Source organism: Oncorhynchus nerka, linkage group LG17, assembly GCF_034236695.1.
Source record: "Oncorhynchus nerka isolate Pitt River linkage group LG17, Oner_Uvic_2.0, whole genome shotgun sequence".
NCBI lineage: Eukaryota > Metazoa > Chordata > Actinopteri > Salmoniformes > Salmonidae > Oncorhynchus > Oncorhynchus nerka.
Window position 1 is genome coordinate 10,069,566 of NC_088412.1, and position 18,698 is coordinate 10,088,263.

General features: G+C 45.8%; 1 protein-coding gene across 1 annotated transcript in view; it reads right to left on the reverse strand.

The window, feature by feature from the left end:
* Positions 1 to 18,698, reverse strand: part of LOC115144663 (protogenin B-like) — a 40,229-nt gene extending 21,531 nt beyond the window's left edge. The window contains exons 1-10 of the mRNA XM_065002952.1: positions 18,577 to 18,698; positions 17,069 to 17,368; positions 12,536 to 12,680; positions 12,128 to 12,264; positions 11,785 to 11,965; positions 11,243 to 11,358; positions 9,168 to 9,327; positions 7,620 to 7,867; positions 1,917 to 2,081; positions 1,215 to 1,520 (exon numbers count right to left, since the gene is read on the reverse strand). Coding sequence (XP_064859024.1) covers positions 1,215 to 1,520; positions 1,917 to 2,081; positions 7,620 to 7,867; positions 9,168 to 9,327; positions 11,243 to 11,358; positions 11,785 to 11,965; positions 12,128 to 12,264; positions 12,536 to 12,680; positions 17,069 to 17,368; positions 18,577 to 18,646 — 1,828 coding nt within the window. The 5' untranslated portion in view covers positions 18,647 to 18,698. The remainder of the gene's footprint in view (positions 1 to 1,214; positions 1,521 to 1,916; positions 2,082 to 7,619; positions 7,868 to 9,167; positions 9,328 to 11,242; positions 11,359 to 11,784; positions 11,966 to 12,127; positions 12,265 to 12,535; positions 12,681 to 17,068; positions 17,369 to 18,576) is intronic.

Sequence of the window (18,698 nt, forward strand, 5' to 3'; positions counted from 1 at the left end):
CAGGTACGAAGATGAAGGACACAGGAAGGAGAACAGGTACGATGAAGGACACAGGAAGGAGAACAGGTACGAAGAGGACGATGAAGGACACAGGAAGGAGAACAGATACGAAGAGGATGATGGACACAGGAAGGAGAACAGGTACGAAGAGGATGATGATGGACACAGGAAGGAGAACAGGTACGAAGAGGATGATGATGGACACAGGAAGGAGAACAGGTATGAAGAGGATGATGAAGAAAAATCTGTTGATGCGCCCTTAAGCAAGGCACTTAACCCCTAATTGCTTCTGTAAATCACTGAAGAATAGAGTCTGTTAAAATGCATTAGAAATTAATCTTAAATTGTGTCATTTTGGAGTCACTTTTTTGTAAATAAGAATAGAATACGTTTCTGAAAACTTTGCTGTGTGATGTTAGTTACCTTTGATGCTGGTTTTGGGTGAGGGTTAGGATGTGATGTTAGTTACCTTTGATGCTGGAGGTTTTGGGTGAGGGTTAGGATGTGATGTTGGTTACCTTTGATGCTGGAGGTTTTGGGTGAGGGTTAGGATGTGATGTTGGTTACCTTTGATGTTGGAGGTTTTGGGTGAGGGTTAGGATGTGATGTTAGTTACCTTTGATGCTGGAGGTTTAGGGTGAGGGTTAGGATGTGATGTTGATGCTGGAGGTTTACCATTGATATGTTGGTTACTGGTTTAGGGTGAGGGTTAGGATGTGATGTTAGTTACCTTTGATGCTGGAGGTTTTGGGTGAGGGTTAGGATGTGATGTTGGTTACCTTTGATGCTGGAGGTTTTGGGTGAGGGTTAGGATGTGATGTTGGTTACCTTTGATGCTGGAGGTTTTGGGTGAGGGTTAGGATGTGATGTTGGTTACCTTTGATGCTGGAGGTTTTGGGTGAGGGTTAGGATGTGATGTTGGTTACCTTTGATGTTGGAGGTTTTGGGTGAGGGTTAGGATGTGATGTTAGTTACCTTTGATGCTGGAGGTTTAGGGTGAGGGTTAGGATGTGATGTTGGTTACCATTGATACTGGTTTAGGGTGAGGGTTAGGATGTGATGTTAGTTACCTTTGATGCTGGTTTAGGGTGAGGGTTAGGATGTGATGTTAGTTACCTTTGATGCTGGAGGTTTTGGGTGAGGGTTAGGATGTGATGTTGGTTACCTTTGATGCTGGAGGTTTTGGGTGAGGGTTAGGATGTGATGTTGGTTACCTTTGATGCTGGAGGTTTTGGGAGTGCGGTGGGAGGTCCAGGAGGAGGGTTCACACCACCCCACCCTGGTGGCTGCAGCGATCCGGAGCAGGTAGACGGTATCAGGCTGAAGGTCTCCCAGGAGGTACTGGGTGTTGTTTTGGGCCAGCTCCACAGACAGAACCATGTCGTCTGCAGCTGTACGGTAGGACAGACGATAGGCCCAGATGTGCCCACGGGACAGTTTGGTTGGTAGAGGCTGCCACAAAACCTGGATGTCTGTAGGGCTGTGGCTGGTCAGGCTGAGCTCTGGGGTACGCAGGGGCACTGGAGGAGACATTCAACCGTGTTTGAATGGATCAGTTCGAGACAAGTCGAGTGCGCAGAATCTCTAACCTTAATCCCAATATTGAGCAGTTATTTGGGATGATTTGTAGATCAGTGATTCTGCACAGTCTGAATGCAATGTAGTTAAACATAAAACCCACACAATCATTCACACTGTCAAATCAAGTGATGAAGTGAGTTACAGAAAGGAGCAGTTGAGAATCCCTGTTATCGGCTCAATTCCATTCCATTCCATTCTATTCATTGGCATGACAACAGTCTACATGACAGACAACAGTCTACATGACAACAGTCTACATGACAACAGTCTACATGACAACAGTCTACATGACAACAGTCTACATGACAACAGTCTGCTTGTATGTCCTTATTCACCGTCCTCCAGAGTGTGTTGACAGACTTGGTCAGACATACGGCTAGCTCCCATCGGCATATAGGCCACCATGTAGAAAGAGTAGTTCCAGGCTGGCTCCAGGTCATCTATAATGTAGCTGGTCGTGTCGTTGCCAATCACCACCTGGTATTCCTCATTGTTTAGGCCTGGGAATGGATAGGAGAGAAAATGAAAAAGTTTTAATGTAACGTGTCACAAGGAAGATGCCTCAAATGTAAAGATCCCTTGAAAGGGAGATAAGGGGACTCAACTGTTGAAATGAATGACAAATAGATGAATAAAATAGATATAAAAGACCAGAGATGAATATCTTCAAACCCTGTGGTATGTAAACAAGTTGGTTTTACTGTTTGGGTATACTAGTCTTTCTGCTAACAGTCTTCTTGCCCCTCAGATTTTCTGTCAACATTGAACTAATACAGAGCAGAGTCACATTCCCTGTGACGTCTTTCCTGCCCACAGGCCTCAAACAGTCCTAACCTGTGACACGTCTTTCCTGCCCACAGGCCTCAAACAGTCCTAACCTGTGACACGTCTTTCCTGCCCACAGGCCTCAAACAGTCCTAACCTGTAACACGTCTTTCCTACCCACAGGCCTCAAACAGTCCTAACCTGTAACACGTCTTTCCTGCCCACAGGCCTCAAACAGTCCTAACCTGTGACGTCTTTCCTACCCACAGGCCTCAAACAGTCCTAACCTGTAACACGTCTTTCCTACCCACAGGCCTCAAACAGTCCTAACCTGTAACACGTCTTTCCTACCCACAGGCCTCAAACAGTCCTAACCTGTAACACGTCTTTCCTACCCACAGGCCTCAAACAGTCCTAACCTGTAACACGTCTTTCCTACCCACAGGCCTCAAACAGTCCTAACCTGTAACACGTCTTTCCTACCCACAGGCCTCAAACAGTCCTAACCTGTAACACGTCTTTCCTACCCACAGGCCTCAAACAGTCCTAACCTGTAACACGTCTTTCCTACCCACAGGCCTCAAACAGTCCTAACCTGTAACACGTCTTTCCTACCCACAGGCCTCAAACAGTCCTAACCTGTAACACGTCTTTCCTACCCACAGGCCTCAAACAGTCCTAACCTGTAACACGTCTTTCCTACCCACAGGCCTCAAACAGTCCTAACCTGTAACACGTCTTTCCTACCCACAGGCCTCAAACAGTCCTAACCTGTAACACGTCTTTCCTACCCACAGGCCTCAAACAGTCCTAACCTGTAACACGTCTTTCCTGCCCACAGGCCTCAAACAGTCCTAACCTGTAACACGTCTTTCCTACCCACAGGCCTCAAACAGTCCTAACCTGTGACGTCTTTCCTGCCCACAGGCCTCAAACGGTCCTAACCTGTAACACGTCTTTCCTACCCACAGGCCTCAAACAGTCCTAACCTGTAACACGTCTTTCCTACCCACAGGCCTCAAACAGTCCTAACCTGTAACACGTCTTTCCTGCCCACAGGCCTCAAACAGTCCTAACCTGTAACACGTCTTTCCTGCCCACAGGCCTCAAACAGTCCTAACCTGTAACACGTCTTTCCTACCCACAGGCCTCAAACAGTCCTAACCTGTAACACGTCTTTCCTACCCACAGGCCTCAAACAGTCCTAACCTGTAACACGTCTTTCCTGCCCACAGGCCTCAAACAGTCCTAACCTGTAACTTTCCTACCCACAGGCCTCAAACAGTCCTAACCTGTCTTTTCCTGCCCACAGGCCTCAAACAGTCCTAACCTGTAACACGTCTTTCCTACCCACAGGCCTCAAACAGTCCTAACCTGTAACACGTCTTTCCTGCCCACAGGCCTCAAACAGTCCTAACCTGTAACACGTCTTTCCTGCCCACAGGCCTCAAACAGTCCTAACCTGTAACACGTCTTTCCTGCCCACAGGCCTCAAACAGTCCAAACCAAATGACAAGGAGTTAAAGAAAAAAAACGTTTACTTTAGTCTGCATCCCCTTTTTAAACCGTATTTTTAGCAACTGTCAGCTATTATTGTTGTTTCAATGTCATCCTATTCCCTAAGGAATAAGTCATATTCCCTAAGTCCTTTTCCCTAAGTAATAAGTCCTATTCAATAATTCCTATTCCCTAAGTAATACGTCCTATTCCCTAACTCCTGAATCCTATTCCCTAAATCCAAGGTGCTATTCCCTAAATCCAAAGTCCTTTTCCCTAAGTAATAAATCAGATTCCCTAAATCCTATTCCCTAAGGAATAAGTCCTATTCAATAATTCCAATTCCCTAAGTAATAAATCCTATTCCCAAAGTCGTAAGAACCTATTCCCTAAGTAATACGTCCTATTCCCTAAGTCCTATTCCCTAAGTCCTATTCCCTAAGTCCTATTCCCTAAGTACTAAATCCTATTTAAATGTTTTATTTTACCTTTATTTAACTAGACAAGTCAGTTAAGAAGAAATTCTTATTTCCAATGATGACCTACCGGCCAAACACTGCCCTACCCCCGGCCAAACACTGCCCTACCCCCGGCCAAACACTGCCCTACCCCCGGCCAAACACTGCCCTACCCCCGGCCAAACACTGCCCTACCCCCGGCCAAACACTGCCCTACCCCGGCCGATGCTGAACAGTGGGTTAACTGGTCTAGGAACAGTGGGTTAACTGGTCTAGGAACAGTGGGTTAACTGGTCTAGGAACAGTGGGTTAACTGGTCTAGGAACAGTGGGTTAACTGGTCTAGGAACAGTGGGTTAACTGGTCTAGGAACAGTGGGTTAACTGGTCTAGGAACAGTGGGTTAACTGGTCTAGGAACAGTGGGTTAACTGGTCTAGGAACAGTGGGTTAACTGGTCTAGGAACAGTGGGTTAACTGGTCTAGGAACAGTGGGTTAACTGGTCTAGGAACAGTGGGTTAACTGGTCTAGGAACAGTGGGTTAACTGGTCTAGGAACAGTGGGTTAACTGGTCTAGGAACAGTGGGTTAACTGGTCTAGGAACAGTGGGTTAACTGGTCTAGGAACAGTGGGTTAACTGGTCTAGGAACAGTGGGTTAACTGGTCTAGGAACAGTGGGTTAACTGGTCTAGGAACAGTGGGTTAACTGGTCTAGGAACAGTGGGTTAACTGGTCTAGGAACAGTGGGTTAACTGGTCTAGGAACAGTGGGTTAACTGGTCCTGGGTTAGGAACAGTGGGTTAACCGGTCTAGGAACAGTGGGTTAACCGGTCTAGGAACAGTGGGTTAACTGGTCTAGGAACAGTGGGTTAACTGGTCTAGGAACAGTGGGTTAACCGGCCTAGGAACAGTGGGTTAACTGGCCTAGGAACAGTGGGTTAACTGGCCTAGGAACAGTGGGTTAACCGGCCTAGGAACAGTGGGTTAACCGGCCTAGGAACAGTGGGTTAACCGGCCTAGGAACAGTGGGTTAACTGGTCTAGGAACAGTGGGTTACCCCGGCCAAACACTGCCCTAACACGGACGATGCTGGGCCAAATATATGCCGTCCTATGGGACTCCCGATAACGGCAGGTTGTGATAGAGATCAAACCCGGGTCTGTAGTGACGCCTCTAGGGTCCTCTCTAGCACTCCGACACATTGACCATCAACACTTCGAAAACACCTTGCAGCCCCAGGTTCTTCCTGGGTTCCTCCTGGGGCTACGCCTGTCTGAGGGTCACTTTGCCATCAATCGGAACCTCCGGGTTTCCGCGGCAGTCGCAGGCCGCCTCCTTGCGGACTTCGTCCCGCTAAGTGCAGACCAGGACGCCTCGGTGGGAGTGTTGAGAGGGGGCCTCGGCTCGCTCTCCTCTCCCCCGTGCGTCCTTCCTTTCCCATACGTTACACATGTAACATTCCCGGGGTAGCACTGGGGGTTAGGTTTGGGCCGCGGAGCTCCGACCGCCGACCTGAACCGGATTGAGAAGGTGAGCCCGGGCGCCCGGCTCACACTCCATTCACTTTGACTACGTCCTCAGATCAGACAACCCGTTGAATTGCTAAGCGGAGGAAAATAAACTAACCAGGATTCCCTCAGTAGCGGCGAGCAAAGAGGGAAGAGCCCAGCACCAAATCCCCGTCCGTCCGGCGGCCACAGGAAATGTGGCGTACAGAAGAATTTGTTAAGGCCTATTGCCTAAATCCTATTCCCTAAATCCTATTGCCTAAATTCTAAGTCATATTCCCTAAATTCTAAATCCTATTCCCTAATCCTATTCCCTAAATCCTATTCCCTAAATTCCTACATCCTATTCCTTAAGTCCTATTCCTAAATCCTATTCCTTAAGTCCTATTCCCTAAATCCTATTTCCTTAGTCCTAAATCCTATTTCCTAAATCCTATTTCCTAAATCCTATTCCCTAAATCCTATTCCATAAATCCTAATTCCTATTCCCTACAGTAAGTCCTAAATCTATTGTCTAAATTCTATTCCCTAAATCCTATTCCATAAATCCTAATTCCTATTCCCTACAGTAAATCCTAAATCTATTGTCTAAATCCTATTCCCTAAATTCTATTCCCTAAATCCTATTTCAAGGCCATCCAAGCTTACGACACTTGAAAAACGGTGTCCTGTTCCTTTAAGAGCATGCAGCAAGAGGTTGAGAAGGTTGAGGGCGGACATTGGCAGGCCATGGCTTATTTCGGTGAGCTTGCCATTCTTCCTGATAAAACCTTGACCTCAGCATTGGCTACAACAGATGGCCTCCAAGGAAAGCTGGTCACACGTTAGACTACTAGAGCCGTAGAAGTTAGAGCGCTGCCTGCCCGCCTCCATTACCTATTGAGGTGGACTGGACTCCCCTTTTCACTCCTTTCAATACCTTCATTGTGAAGTTCAAAAAGTTCAATAACCATTTTCAACATTTCTCAGTGACCAATCGTTGCCTGTAACATATTGGAACAACAAGAACACATTTTAGGATTGTTTGGAAAAAAAGCTATGTCCACAACTCTGTAATGCTCCCCAGTGATTTCATTAGACACATAATCAAACCATATTTTAATTGTCTACATTAATTGTCTATAAAATTTATGAGAGAGAGGAATCATCTATTTTTCGAGGGCGAACAGAGATTTGTGGCTTGTGAACATTACTTTTGTCATATCCTGTAATTTCTCCATCTACCCCGTCTTTACCCCTCCTCCATCACCCCGTGTCTACCCCTCCATCACCCCGTGTCTACCCCTCCATCACCCCGTGTCTACCCCTCCATCACCCCGTGTCTACCCCTCCATCACCCCGTGTCTACCCCTCCATCACCCCGTGTCTACCCCTCCATCACCCCGTCTACTCCTCCATCACCCCGTCTACTCCTCCATCACCCCGTCTACTCCTCCATCACCCCGTCTTTACTCCTCCATCACCCCGTCTTTACTCCTCCATCACCCAGTCTTTACTCCTCCATCACCCCGTCTTTACTCCTCCATCACCCCGTCTTCCATCACCCCACCCCGTCCTCCCATCACCCCGTCTTTACTCCATCACCCCGTCTTTACTCCTCCATCACCCAGTCTTTACTCCTCCATCACCCCACCCCGTCTACTCCTCCATCACCCCACCCCGTCTACTCCTCCATCACCCCGTCTTTACTACTCCATCACCCAGTCTTTACTCCATCACCCCGTCTTTACTCCATCACCCCGTCTTTACTCCATCACCCCGTCTTTACTCCATCACCCCGTCTTTACTCCATCACCCCGTCTTTACTCCTACCTTCAGCCTTCATGTAGTGAACAGAATAAGCGATGACTTTGTCAGCGTTGTAGATGGGTCTCTCCCAGGCCAGTAGGATGGCTGAGGAGGAGATGGTTTCAGCGTGGATGTTCCTGGGAGTGCTGGGCCGGTCCTCAGACATCACCACGATGAGGCGTGCCAGGGACAGAACGCTGCCCTGTTCGTTCTCCGCCACACACTGGTAGATGGCATCATCCTCCGTTGTGATCTGAGTGATCACCAGTTTACTGTGGAGGGAAACAGAGTCATGAACTTCGGTATAGTCTTTATTAATGGTATGTGTACAATGCCAGCAAGCTTAAATCTACTACACCTGTTGTATTCAGCATTTCACTGTGAGGTCTACTACACCTGTAAGGTCTACTACACCTGTAAGGTCTACTACACCTGTTGTATTCAGCATTTCACTGTGAGGTCTACTACACCTGTTGTATTCAGCATTTCACTGTAAGGTCTACTACACCTGTTGTATTCAGCATTTCACTGTAAGGTCTACTACACCTGTAAGGTCTACTACACCTGTAAGGTCTACTACACCTGTAAGGTCTACTACACCTGTAAGGTCTACTACACCTGTTGTATTCAGCATTTCACTGTGAGGTCTACTACACCTGTTGTATTCAGCATTTCACTGTAAGGTCTACTACACCTGTTGTATTCAGCATTTCACTGTGAGGTCTACTACACCTGTAGTATTCAGCATTTCACTGTGAGGTCTACTACACCTGTAGTATTCAGCATTTCACTGTAAGGTCTACTACACCTGTAAGGTCTACTACACCTGTAAGGTCTACTACACCTGTAAGGTCTACTACACCTGTAAGGTCTACTACACCTGTTGTATTCAGCATTTCACTGTGAGGTCTACTACACCTGTTGTATTCAGCATTTCACTGTAAGGTCTACTACACCTGTTGTATTCAGCATTTCACTGTGAGGTCTACTACACCTGTAGTATTCAGCATTTCACTGTAAGGTCTACTACACCTGTAAGGTCTACTACACCTGTAAGGTCTACTACACCTGTAAGGTCTACTACACCTGTAAGGTCTACTACACCTGTAAGGTCTACTACACCTGTAAGGTCTACTACACCTGTTGTATTCGACGCATTTGACAAATACCATTCGATTTGACGAGAACATCTTCACTATTATCACAACAAACCATTGCAGGAGATCATTTGACTGACACGTTGACATGTTTTAATTAAACGTTTTCTTTATGTCAATCGTGTTATTGTGAAGTCAAAGACACATGTTCATATTGAGTGGACGATTACATTTATTTATTTATTTTTAATCTAAATTTAAATTTTTGTTGCAGGTGCGTGGAAATAATGTGATGATATCATAAAAAAAAAAAGAAACCCTCCGAGGGAACACTATGTGGCCGACACGTTCAATAAACAAAGTGATATGAGCAGGAGAGCAGTGTTCGGGGTTTCTCTTTTCTTTGAATATCCCATTTTAAAATGTGAAGTGTAAATTTGATCTTCAGTACGGAGTTGTTCAGGTGTAACAGTACCTGTTGTACATCTTGATCCTGCCGTTCAGGTGCACCTCCTCTCCGTTCTTCAGCCAGGTGATGCGTGGCGGGGGCACCCCCTGAGCCTGGCACACGAAGCGGGCAGTGCCAGCCCTGGGACGGGTCTGGCTCTCGGGTCTCTCCACCAGTGATGGGGGCTCTAGAGGCAGAACCAAGTGATGGATGAGGTGTGTATCTCACTTTCACTATTTAATTTTAACTGTGCTATACACATCCAATCTATTTGTGCCTTATTATTGATAGAAAAACCCTAAGGATGGCACGAATATTCTTACATTTGTACTTTTTATTAGTGGATAGAGACAGGAAGTATTAAGAAGTAGAAACAGTAGGACCGGGGTTTGAACCCACACTCACACAGACATACATACACCAAAGGCCGTGAGGTGTTTCTCAAAATGCCTACTACACTGCTCAGAGTACGCAAATTGGGAGTACGGGGAGGGTTGGAAATACGAGTCTAAAACAAAGTATGCGAAACGTGGAGCATGGAGGGCGCTTCTTGAATGCGTTCTCCGTTTGTAGATATTTTGAAGCATGCATCGATGCTTCAAAGGAAAGTACGCAAAGAAATATGACACAACCACGTAACAAAAATTAAGAAAGTTTTCTTGCAATCAATGGCGGCCATTATTTGAGCTGAAGCGAAAAAGAAAGAAAAATACACTCCGTCTTCGAATGCAATGTTGCCCATTCCCATCTCACGCGTTGCCCATTCCCATCCCACGCGCTGCCCATTCCCATCCCACGCGTTGCCCATTCCCATCCACGCGTTGCCCATTCCCATCTCACGCGTTGCCCATTCCCATCTCACGCGTTGCCCATTCCCATCTCACGCGTTGCCCATTCCCATCTCACGCGTTGCCCATTCCCATCTCACGCGTTGCCCATTCCCATCTCACGCGTCTCCCATCCCACGCGTTGCCCATTCCCATCCCACGCGTTGCCCATTCCCATCTCACGCGTTGCCCATTCCCATCTCACGCGTTGCCCATTCCCATCTCACGCGTTGCCCATTCCCATCTCACGCGTTGCCCATTCCCATCCCACGCGTTGCCCATTCCCATCTCCACGCGTTGCCCATTCCCATCTCACGCGTTGCCCATTCCCATCTCACGCGTTGCCCATTCCCATCTCATATGTTGCCGGACTACAATGTTTTATCTTGATACGTTAATAAATACATGCTGTGTTACTGTTGCCGTGGTTACCAGCCTACACTACCCATTGTAGTGTGCGTAGGTCGTAGGTCAATAGTAAGTCAATAGATCCAACTGGCTAGTTACTACCGTTAGCTGCTTCTCAGTGCTGCTCAGCGTGAGGTAATACAGTAGAGGGAGTGCTGCTCAGCGTGAGGTAATACAGTAGGGGGAGTGCTGCTCAGCTTGAGGTAATACAGTAGAGGGAGTGCTGCTCAGCTTGAGGTAATACAGTAGAGGGAGTGCTGCTCAGCGTGAGGTAATACAGTAGAGGGAGTGCTGCTCAGCGTGAGGTAATACAGTAGAGGGAGTGCTGCTCAGCGTGAGGTAATACAGTAGGGGGAGTGCTGCTCAGCGTGAGGTAATACAGTAGAGGGAGTGCTGCTCAGCGTGAGGTAATACAGTAGAGGGAGTGCTGCTCAGCGTGAGGTAATACAGTAGGGGGAGTGCTGCTCAGCGTGAGGTAATACAGTAGGGGGAGTGCTGCTCAGCGTGAGGTAATACAGTAGGGGAGTGCTGCTCAGCGTGAGGTAATACAGTAGAGGGAGTGCTGCTCAGCGTGAGGTAATACAGTAGGGGAGTGCTGCAGGGGGGAGTGCTGCTTAGCGTGAGGTAATACAGGGGGAGCGTGAGGTAATACAGTAGGGGGAGTGCTGCTCAGCGTGAGGTAATACAGTAGGGGGAGTGCTGCTCAGCGTGAGGTAATACAGTAGGGGGAGTGCTGCTCAGCGTGAGGTAATACAGTAGGGGGAGTGCTGCTCAGCGTGAGGTAATACAGTAGGGGGAGTGCTGCTCAGCGTGAGGTAATACAGAAAACACATTGTTGGATCGGTATATAAGGATATAGTAGTTTACCGAGCACGGTGAGGTTGGCAGTAGCGATGGTGTAGTTGCGTGTTCTTGGGGTGGTGGCTCTACAGAGGTAGACTCCACTGTGCTGAGGCTTCACATCACTGATCACCAGGTTTCCACTGTCAAACACAAATAAATAAATAAATAAATATATATATATATATTTTAAATGCATTAAAACACAACACACTTTACAGTACAAACAGTACTTTGAGACCACTGAAGCAAGTGCACACATTTTCCTTCGGGAAATACATTTTTCTATATATTTTTATAACAATAATAAAATCACATAGAACACAAAGGAAGTTTAAAAAACAGAAATGATGTCACTGATACATAAATGACAAGCTACAAAGCTGGGTCTTTAAACGTGATTTAAAAACCTCAATGGTGGCCGATGTTGCACAGAGCATTATGGGTACAGTGGTGCATTATGGGTACAGTGGTGCATTATGGGTACAGTGGTGCATTATGGGTACAGTGGTGCATTATGGGTACAGTGGTGCATTATGGGTACAGTGGTGCATCATGCATCCTCTCACCTGCCCAGCACCCTGGCATTGAACACGTCGATGGGTTTACTGTCGGCCCGGCTCCAGGAGATGATGGGTCTGGGGTTGCCCGTAGCAAAACACTCCAGGACCACGGTGTAGTGGAGGGAAGCAGTCATGTTTTGGGGGCCCGCTATGATCCGGGGCCTCTGACGTGGTTTAGGGCCAGAACCTACACAGAGACAAACAAAAAAAAGTTTTAGTTGTGCAATTATTTTCACAGTAAAAACCAGTACAATTTAAAAGAAGGCATACTGTATGTGCATGTGAGGTAGAGAAGAAGGATGGGCTTTTAAACAAGTCTACCCATAATCTTAATTGAAAGCACACACACCTTGGTTGATGACGGAGAGCGTTGCCTTTCTACTCTTGACGCGGTTGCCGATGTTGGTGGCCACACAACGGTACTTCCCAGCATCCTCTAGTTGGACGTTTTGAATCTGGAGAGCTCCGTTGGGCAGGACTGTGATTCTAGAGAGACAAATGGACAATGATGGCCAAGACCAGGGCCCAGAGTCACTAAACACTTCTTAAGGGAAAAAAAAGGTCTAGTGTATAGTGTGCCTACCTGTCTGTCTCCAACGGTAGTGTGCTTTGGTCTAGCTCCCAGGTGTAGTTCACTTTGTGTGTAGTGTCTAATGTGTAGTGTGCCTACCTGTTTGTCTCCAACGGTAGTGTGCTTTGGTCTAGCTCCCAGGTGTAGTTCACTTTGTGTGTAGTGTCTAGTGTATAGTGTGCCTACCTGTCTGTCTCCAACGGTAGTGTGCTTTGGTCTAGCTCCCAGGTGATGGTGGCAGGAGGGTTAGAGGTCACCTGGCAGGTGAACCTGGCCACGGAACCTTCGGTCACCTCCAAAGGCACGGGCTGCACCACGAATGGTGAGATATCTGCAACGCGGTGAAAACACAATCAGCAAAGGAAGCAGTGGTTTCTCAGTTTAATATTAACTCTGTAAAGTCACAGAACCACTGAGTTCTTCTTTGCAAGAGTTCTTCTATGTGGGGCAGCAGTTGGCCTAGTGGTCAGAGCATTGGGCCAGTAGCCGTAAAGGTTGCTAGATTGAATCCCACGAGCTGACAAAATAAAAATGTATCGTTTTGCCCCTGAACAAGGCAGTTAACCCATTGTTCCTAGGCCAGTAGATACACGAAGGTGCTAAAAATGTTTCTATCAGGAGCTTAAAAAGGGTTAGCTCTAAAGCAGGGGTTCTTTAACCTTTTTCAGCCTAGGACCCAAATTAGACATTCTGTGTTTTCCTGGGACCCAAGCTTAGGAACATATGCAACTGTATGTAAATATTGGTACATTTCATTGCCCTTATGCCTAAAACAAATGCAATATAAACAAAAACAAATAACAATGAAATGAAATAGCTAGTCATGTTTATTTTCCCCCATTAAAAACTGACACATCTGTCTAGGTTGGAACTGTTGCTGTTAAAATTCAATCAATCATTTTAATTCTGGACTGGAATAAACTGATGGATCCAGGCTGTATCACAACCTGCTGTGATTGGGAGACCAGAACACACACACACAGTCCTAATGAGAGGTGTGTGGTTGGTTGAAGTTTTCAACAAGCATGTCTATTCTGGGCTCTGTTTTTGACAGTGCAACATTGAGGTTATGCTCAGCATTGAGACTGCTTCTGTACTTGTTATTTAAGTAATCCACAGTTGAGAACCCTGACTGACATCGGTACGTGGTGCCAAACAGGGCCAGAACATCTACTGCTTTACTCACCGTTTAGTGAGGTCAGGGCCTTAGACTGCCGCTCCACTGTTTAGTGAGGTCAGGGCCTTAGACTGCTGCTCCACTGTTTAGTGAGCCTGCCAGGTCAGTGCCTTAGACTGCTGCTCCACTGTTTAGTGAGCCTGCCAGGTCAGTGCCTTAGACTGCTGCTCCACTCGGGAGGCCATCAGCTAAATATATTATTTAAAAAAAATATTGTTAACTGAAGAAACATCTTGACAAAACAAAACCATGGCACCACTATGGCATGTAGTCCTAGGTCCTCACCACCCAGTGCAAACTACCCTTGGCCTTGTGGAAACTACCCTTGGCTTTGTGGAAACTACCCTTGGCCTTGTGGAAACTACCCTTGGCTTTGTTAAGATGATCTAACGTCCATCTAGCCAATCACCACCCATTGATAAGAGGGGCCATTCTCTCTGTTGGGTGTTTCTGCCGGTGGTTGGGGTCAGCCATGTTGGGTGTGTGGCCAAAGCCAGAAGACTGCTCTACTAATACGGTCATCCCGGCCCTGTCGTAAACAGCAGATCAATGGACAGGTCAGAATGCACAAAGATTCCCTTTTAAAGAGGTCAGGGTTCACCCCAGCACCCTGTCCATTCAATTTCAGCTCAAATTGGGGGAGACCCGGCGGGATCGAAGACTGTTTACCGGTCTGGTCAGCTATTGTCCCCCAAAAACTGGGACTTGCATGTACTAATGTTTCATTTGACATTTTAGGCATTTAGCAAACACTCTTTTCCAGAGCGACATACAGGAGCAATTAGTGTTAGATGCCTTGCTCACGGGCACATCTGCAGATTTTTCACCTTGTCCTTTCGGTTACTGGTCCAACGCTCTTAATTAACTGCTAGGCTCCCTGCCATCTTACTTCATGTTGTTTGTTCATTTTTGAAAAATATGATACAAAGTAGTGTGATGTCATAGAGGATGTAGTGTGATGTCATAGAGGATGTAGTGTGATGTCATAGAGCATGTTGCAGGCCAGTGTGCTACTGCAGGTGGTATAACACTGACTGTTATCTGACGGAAATCAGACGCAATAAACATCACAGAACTCTGGTGGCTTTCCTTTCCTGAGCTGTTTTCAAAATGTTTGAAAGGAACTAAAATACTATTTCAGAGTAGATAATACAACCTAGTCACCCACATGACAGATCGGGCCTAGCCTATAGATACATAGAACAATAGAGTTGATCTTGACAATGATGGCGAGTGTAGGAGAGCCACCGAAAGGACCAATAACAGACAGATTAGTGACAGGACAACCCCCAACCCCAGCAGAGAGAAGTAGCTTCTCGTGAATTATAAATCACATCTCAGAGAGAGAGAGAGAAAGAGAGAGAGAGAAAGAGAGACAGAGAAAGAGAGAGACAGAGACAGAGAGAGGAGAGACAGAGAGAGGAGAGACAGAGAGAGGAGAGACAGAGAGAGGAGAGACAGAGAGAGGAGAGACAGAGAGAGGAGAGACAGAGAGAGCTCTCTGGGCCTCTGGACAGACTGGGAGCAGTAGCAGAGAGAGGACGCTCCTCCATCCTCAAATCAAATTGTATTGGTTACATATATATATTTAGCAGATGTTATTGCGGGTGTAGAGAAATGCTTGTGTTCCTAGCTCCAACAGTGCAGTCATATCTAACAACTCACAACTATACACACAAATCTAAAAGTAAAATAATGGAATTAAGAAATATACACACACACACACATACATACATATATACTTCCGCCACACCTTAAATCATTGTTAACCTTGAGATGTATAAGTTACCAGACCTGGACTCAGGGATGGCCAACCCTGGAGAATGTGGAATGATCTAGAAAAAACTCCTTTAGAGTTGGTGCCTCTAGGGCAATTCAGGCAGATGTTAGAAGGCCGTTTTTACTGAAGAATATGTTTGTTTCATATGATTGAGTTTTTCTTTTCATGTATTGTGTAATTGATGTTTGTATATATATATATATATATATATATATATATATATATATATATATATATATATATATATATATATATATATATATATATATATATATAGTGTAATTCTTGTTTATTGATGCAGGGCTCATCTGCAAATGTCTCTGCTTAAATAAAGATTAAATAATTTAATATCAAAACTTCAAATAAACTAAAAGCAACACTGATATTGGTGTTGCTTCTGATCAACAAGGAATCGGTGAGACTTATAATAAAGTATCACCTGGCTATTCTACAGACTCAAAGTATTGTAGTTTTCTTCCCTGTCTCTAAATCATATCATACAAAAAAATACATTTAAAAAACCAAAGATCCTACCCAAAATATAAGCATGATTAAACTAAAGCTAGTCCTCGTGTTTGTGTTAGAAAGCGCCTGGTGATGCTGAATAGACCATGGATCTGACCAGCTGTCCAGTCCACTGATATGTGGACAAATGAAACAGTCTTTTCTTTAGGGGCAGTCAGGAGCAGGCCAGACAAAGGGTTAAAAGTGAAAGGCCTTTTGAGAGATTCCTCTGTGTAACAGACCACACCGCAGAACAATCACAGAGCAGTGGTCTACACTGACAATGCATGTTCAATCACAGAGCAGTGGTCTACACTGACAATGCATGTTCAATCACAGAGCAGAGGTCTACACTGACAATGCATGTTCAATCATAGAACACAGAGGACTGACTGATCCTGTGTTTGTGTGTTTCCATCTTACTTTACCTGAAATTTACACGGATTTCCTCATTTGATTAGCTTTCAGATAGACTGTCCATCACTACTTAATTGACCCTTAAAAGTTTTAAAACCAGTCTAATTATTCCACAAGAAGCTTTTACTACTAATAAGGATAAGCCTGTCCACTCCCTGAAACACTGGACAGCTTCTATTGACATGGAAACTTCACAGAGGAAAGCTTTAGAGGACTGTGTGAGTCATTACAGTTGTTGTTGTTTGGCTCCTGAGTTGCGCAGCGGTCTAAGGCACTGCATCACTACAGTCCCTGGTTCGAATCCAGGCTGTATCACATCCGGCCATGATTGGGAGTCCCATAGGGCTGCGCACAATTGGCCCAGCGTCGTTAGTGTTTGGCCGGGGTAGGCCGTCATTGGCCGGGGTAGGCCAACATTGGCCGGGGTAGGCCGTCATTGGCCGGGGTAGGCCGTCATTGGCCGGGGTAGGCCATCATTGGCCCAGCGTCGTTAGTGTTTGGCCGGGGTAGGCCGTCATTGGCCCAGCGTCGTTAGTGTTTGGCCGGGGTAGGCCGTCATTGGCCCAGCGTCGTTAGTGTTTGGCCGGGGTAGGCCGTCATTGGCCCAGCATCGTTAGGGTTTGGCCGGGGTAGGCCGTCATTGGCCCAGCGTCGTTAGGGTTTGGCCGGGGTAGGCCGTCATTGGCCCAGCGTCGTTAGTGTTTGGCCGGGGTAGGCCGTCATTGTAAATAAGAATTTGTTCTTAACTGACTTGCCTAGTAAAATGAAGGTAAAATGTATTTTTTTTTAAATAGATTCCATTATAACCTTTCCACTTTGTTACCTCGAGCACCATACTTACTTGCGATAGTCAGGCGGGATCTTTGGCTTAGGATGGCTCCATATTTGTTCTGGGAGAGGCACTGATAAAACCCTCCGTCCGACCCTTCTCCATCTCTCCTGGCCTCCAGTATGTACAGTGAGCCATTGGACAGGAACTGAAGCCGCTCGCTCTCAGCTAGCCTGACTCCATTCCTCAGCCATCTGATGACGATGGGAGGCTGTCCGTGGGCCACACAGTCCAGGACCACTGGATCCTTGGATATCACTGTAATATCACTGGGCTCGATGATGAAGGAGAGTTCACTGAAACAAAAAACACCTGGAAAGAGAGGGAGGGGGGTGAATTCGTGATATGGAAGGAGGGAAGAGGAGAGAGGCACAGAGGGGAAAGGGGTGGAAGGGAAGGATGGAGAGGAGTGCATTGATATGCCAGACCTGTCATGCCAAAGGAGAACCACTGGTCAGTAACGGACTTTGTGTATAACTCTTGAAATCGATGTACAGTTGTTTTTATTAACTGGCTATGTATTCATTGCACCCTTGATTAGTATTGGCATTACAGCAGTCCACTTTGTGTGTTTTACAGCAACTTTCTATAAACTATTCTATGTATCATACTTACAGAATGTTTCTCTTCCCATAGTCTATATACAGAATGTATTTGTCACCTATGAAAACTGTGTGATTGTTTGCATTCCTTCAATTAATAGCATAACACTGTGAGACGTAAGACAAATGGGTTGTCTACTTGACATATGAAGAGTGAGTTTGACCAGTGAAATCGGGTAGCAGTGAATAGTCTAGTCATTGCTCAGGTTACTACAGTGTTAATGTGACCTACAAGAGATCCTAAATTAAAATGTAAGTCAGTAAATTGTCAGTGTGAATTTGAAAACGTCCGTTAATTGGTCGGCGTCCGCGCGGAAATTAAAGGACTGGACAGTAGCAACAATAATCGCAGTCACTCAAATCGGTCACTAATTTCCTCAAAGACTCTGGTTAATCATATCATTTTACACATCATATTTGCGTTGCTATCTCTTTGTTTAAAACTATCAAATCAAATTGTATTTGTCATATGCGACGAATACAACAGGTGAAAGACCTTACCGTGAAATGCTTACTTACAAGCCCCTAACCAACAATGCAGTTCAAGAAATAGAGTTAATTAAGAAAATAACACAATAAAATAACAATAATGAGGCTATATACAGGGGGTACCGGACCGAGTCAATGTGGGGGTGGTACAGGTTAGTCGAGGTCATTTGTACGTGTAGGTAATTTAGGGGTAAAGTGACTAGATCATAAACAGAGAATATTGATTGTGCTTATTCTCGTGCGTGTCTTTGCCCGGTATAATATTGACCCATTGTGGTCACATTCTGTTGTCATCCAGTCTGGTACGGTTTATGGTCTGGTATACAGTCTGTGTGTTACACACACGGACCTCAAACACGTTCAGTTGCTGAGAAACTACTACTGACTAACAAAAAATAATATACAGCAAAAAAAACAAAAATGATTTACCTGATAGTGGAATAAACAAAACAAAAAACAGAAAACATAGCTGGTACAGTTTCCTTTTGAAAATCGCCATTTATCCAAATTGTTCTGTCATTCTATAAATGAGGATAGCAGTTCCCCATCGT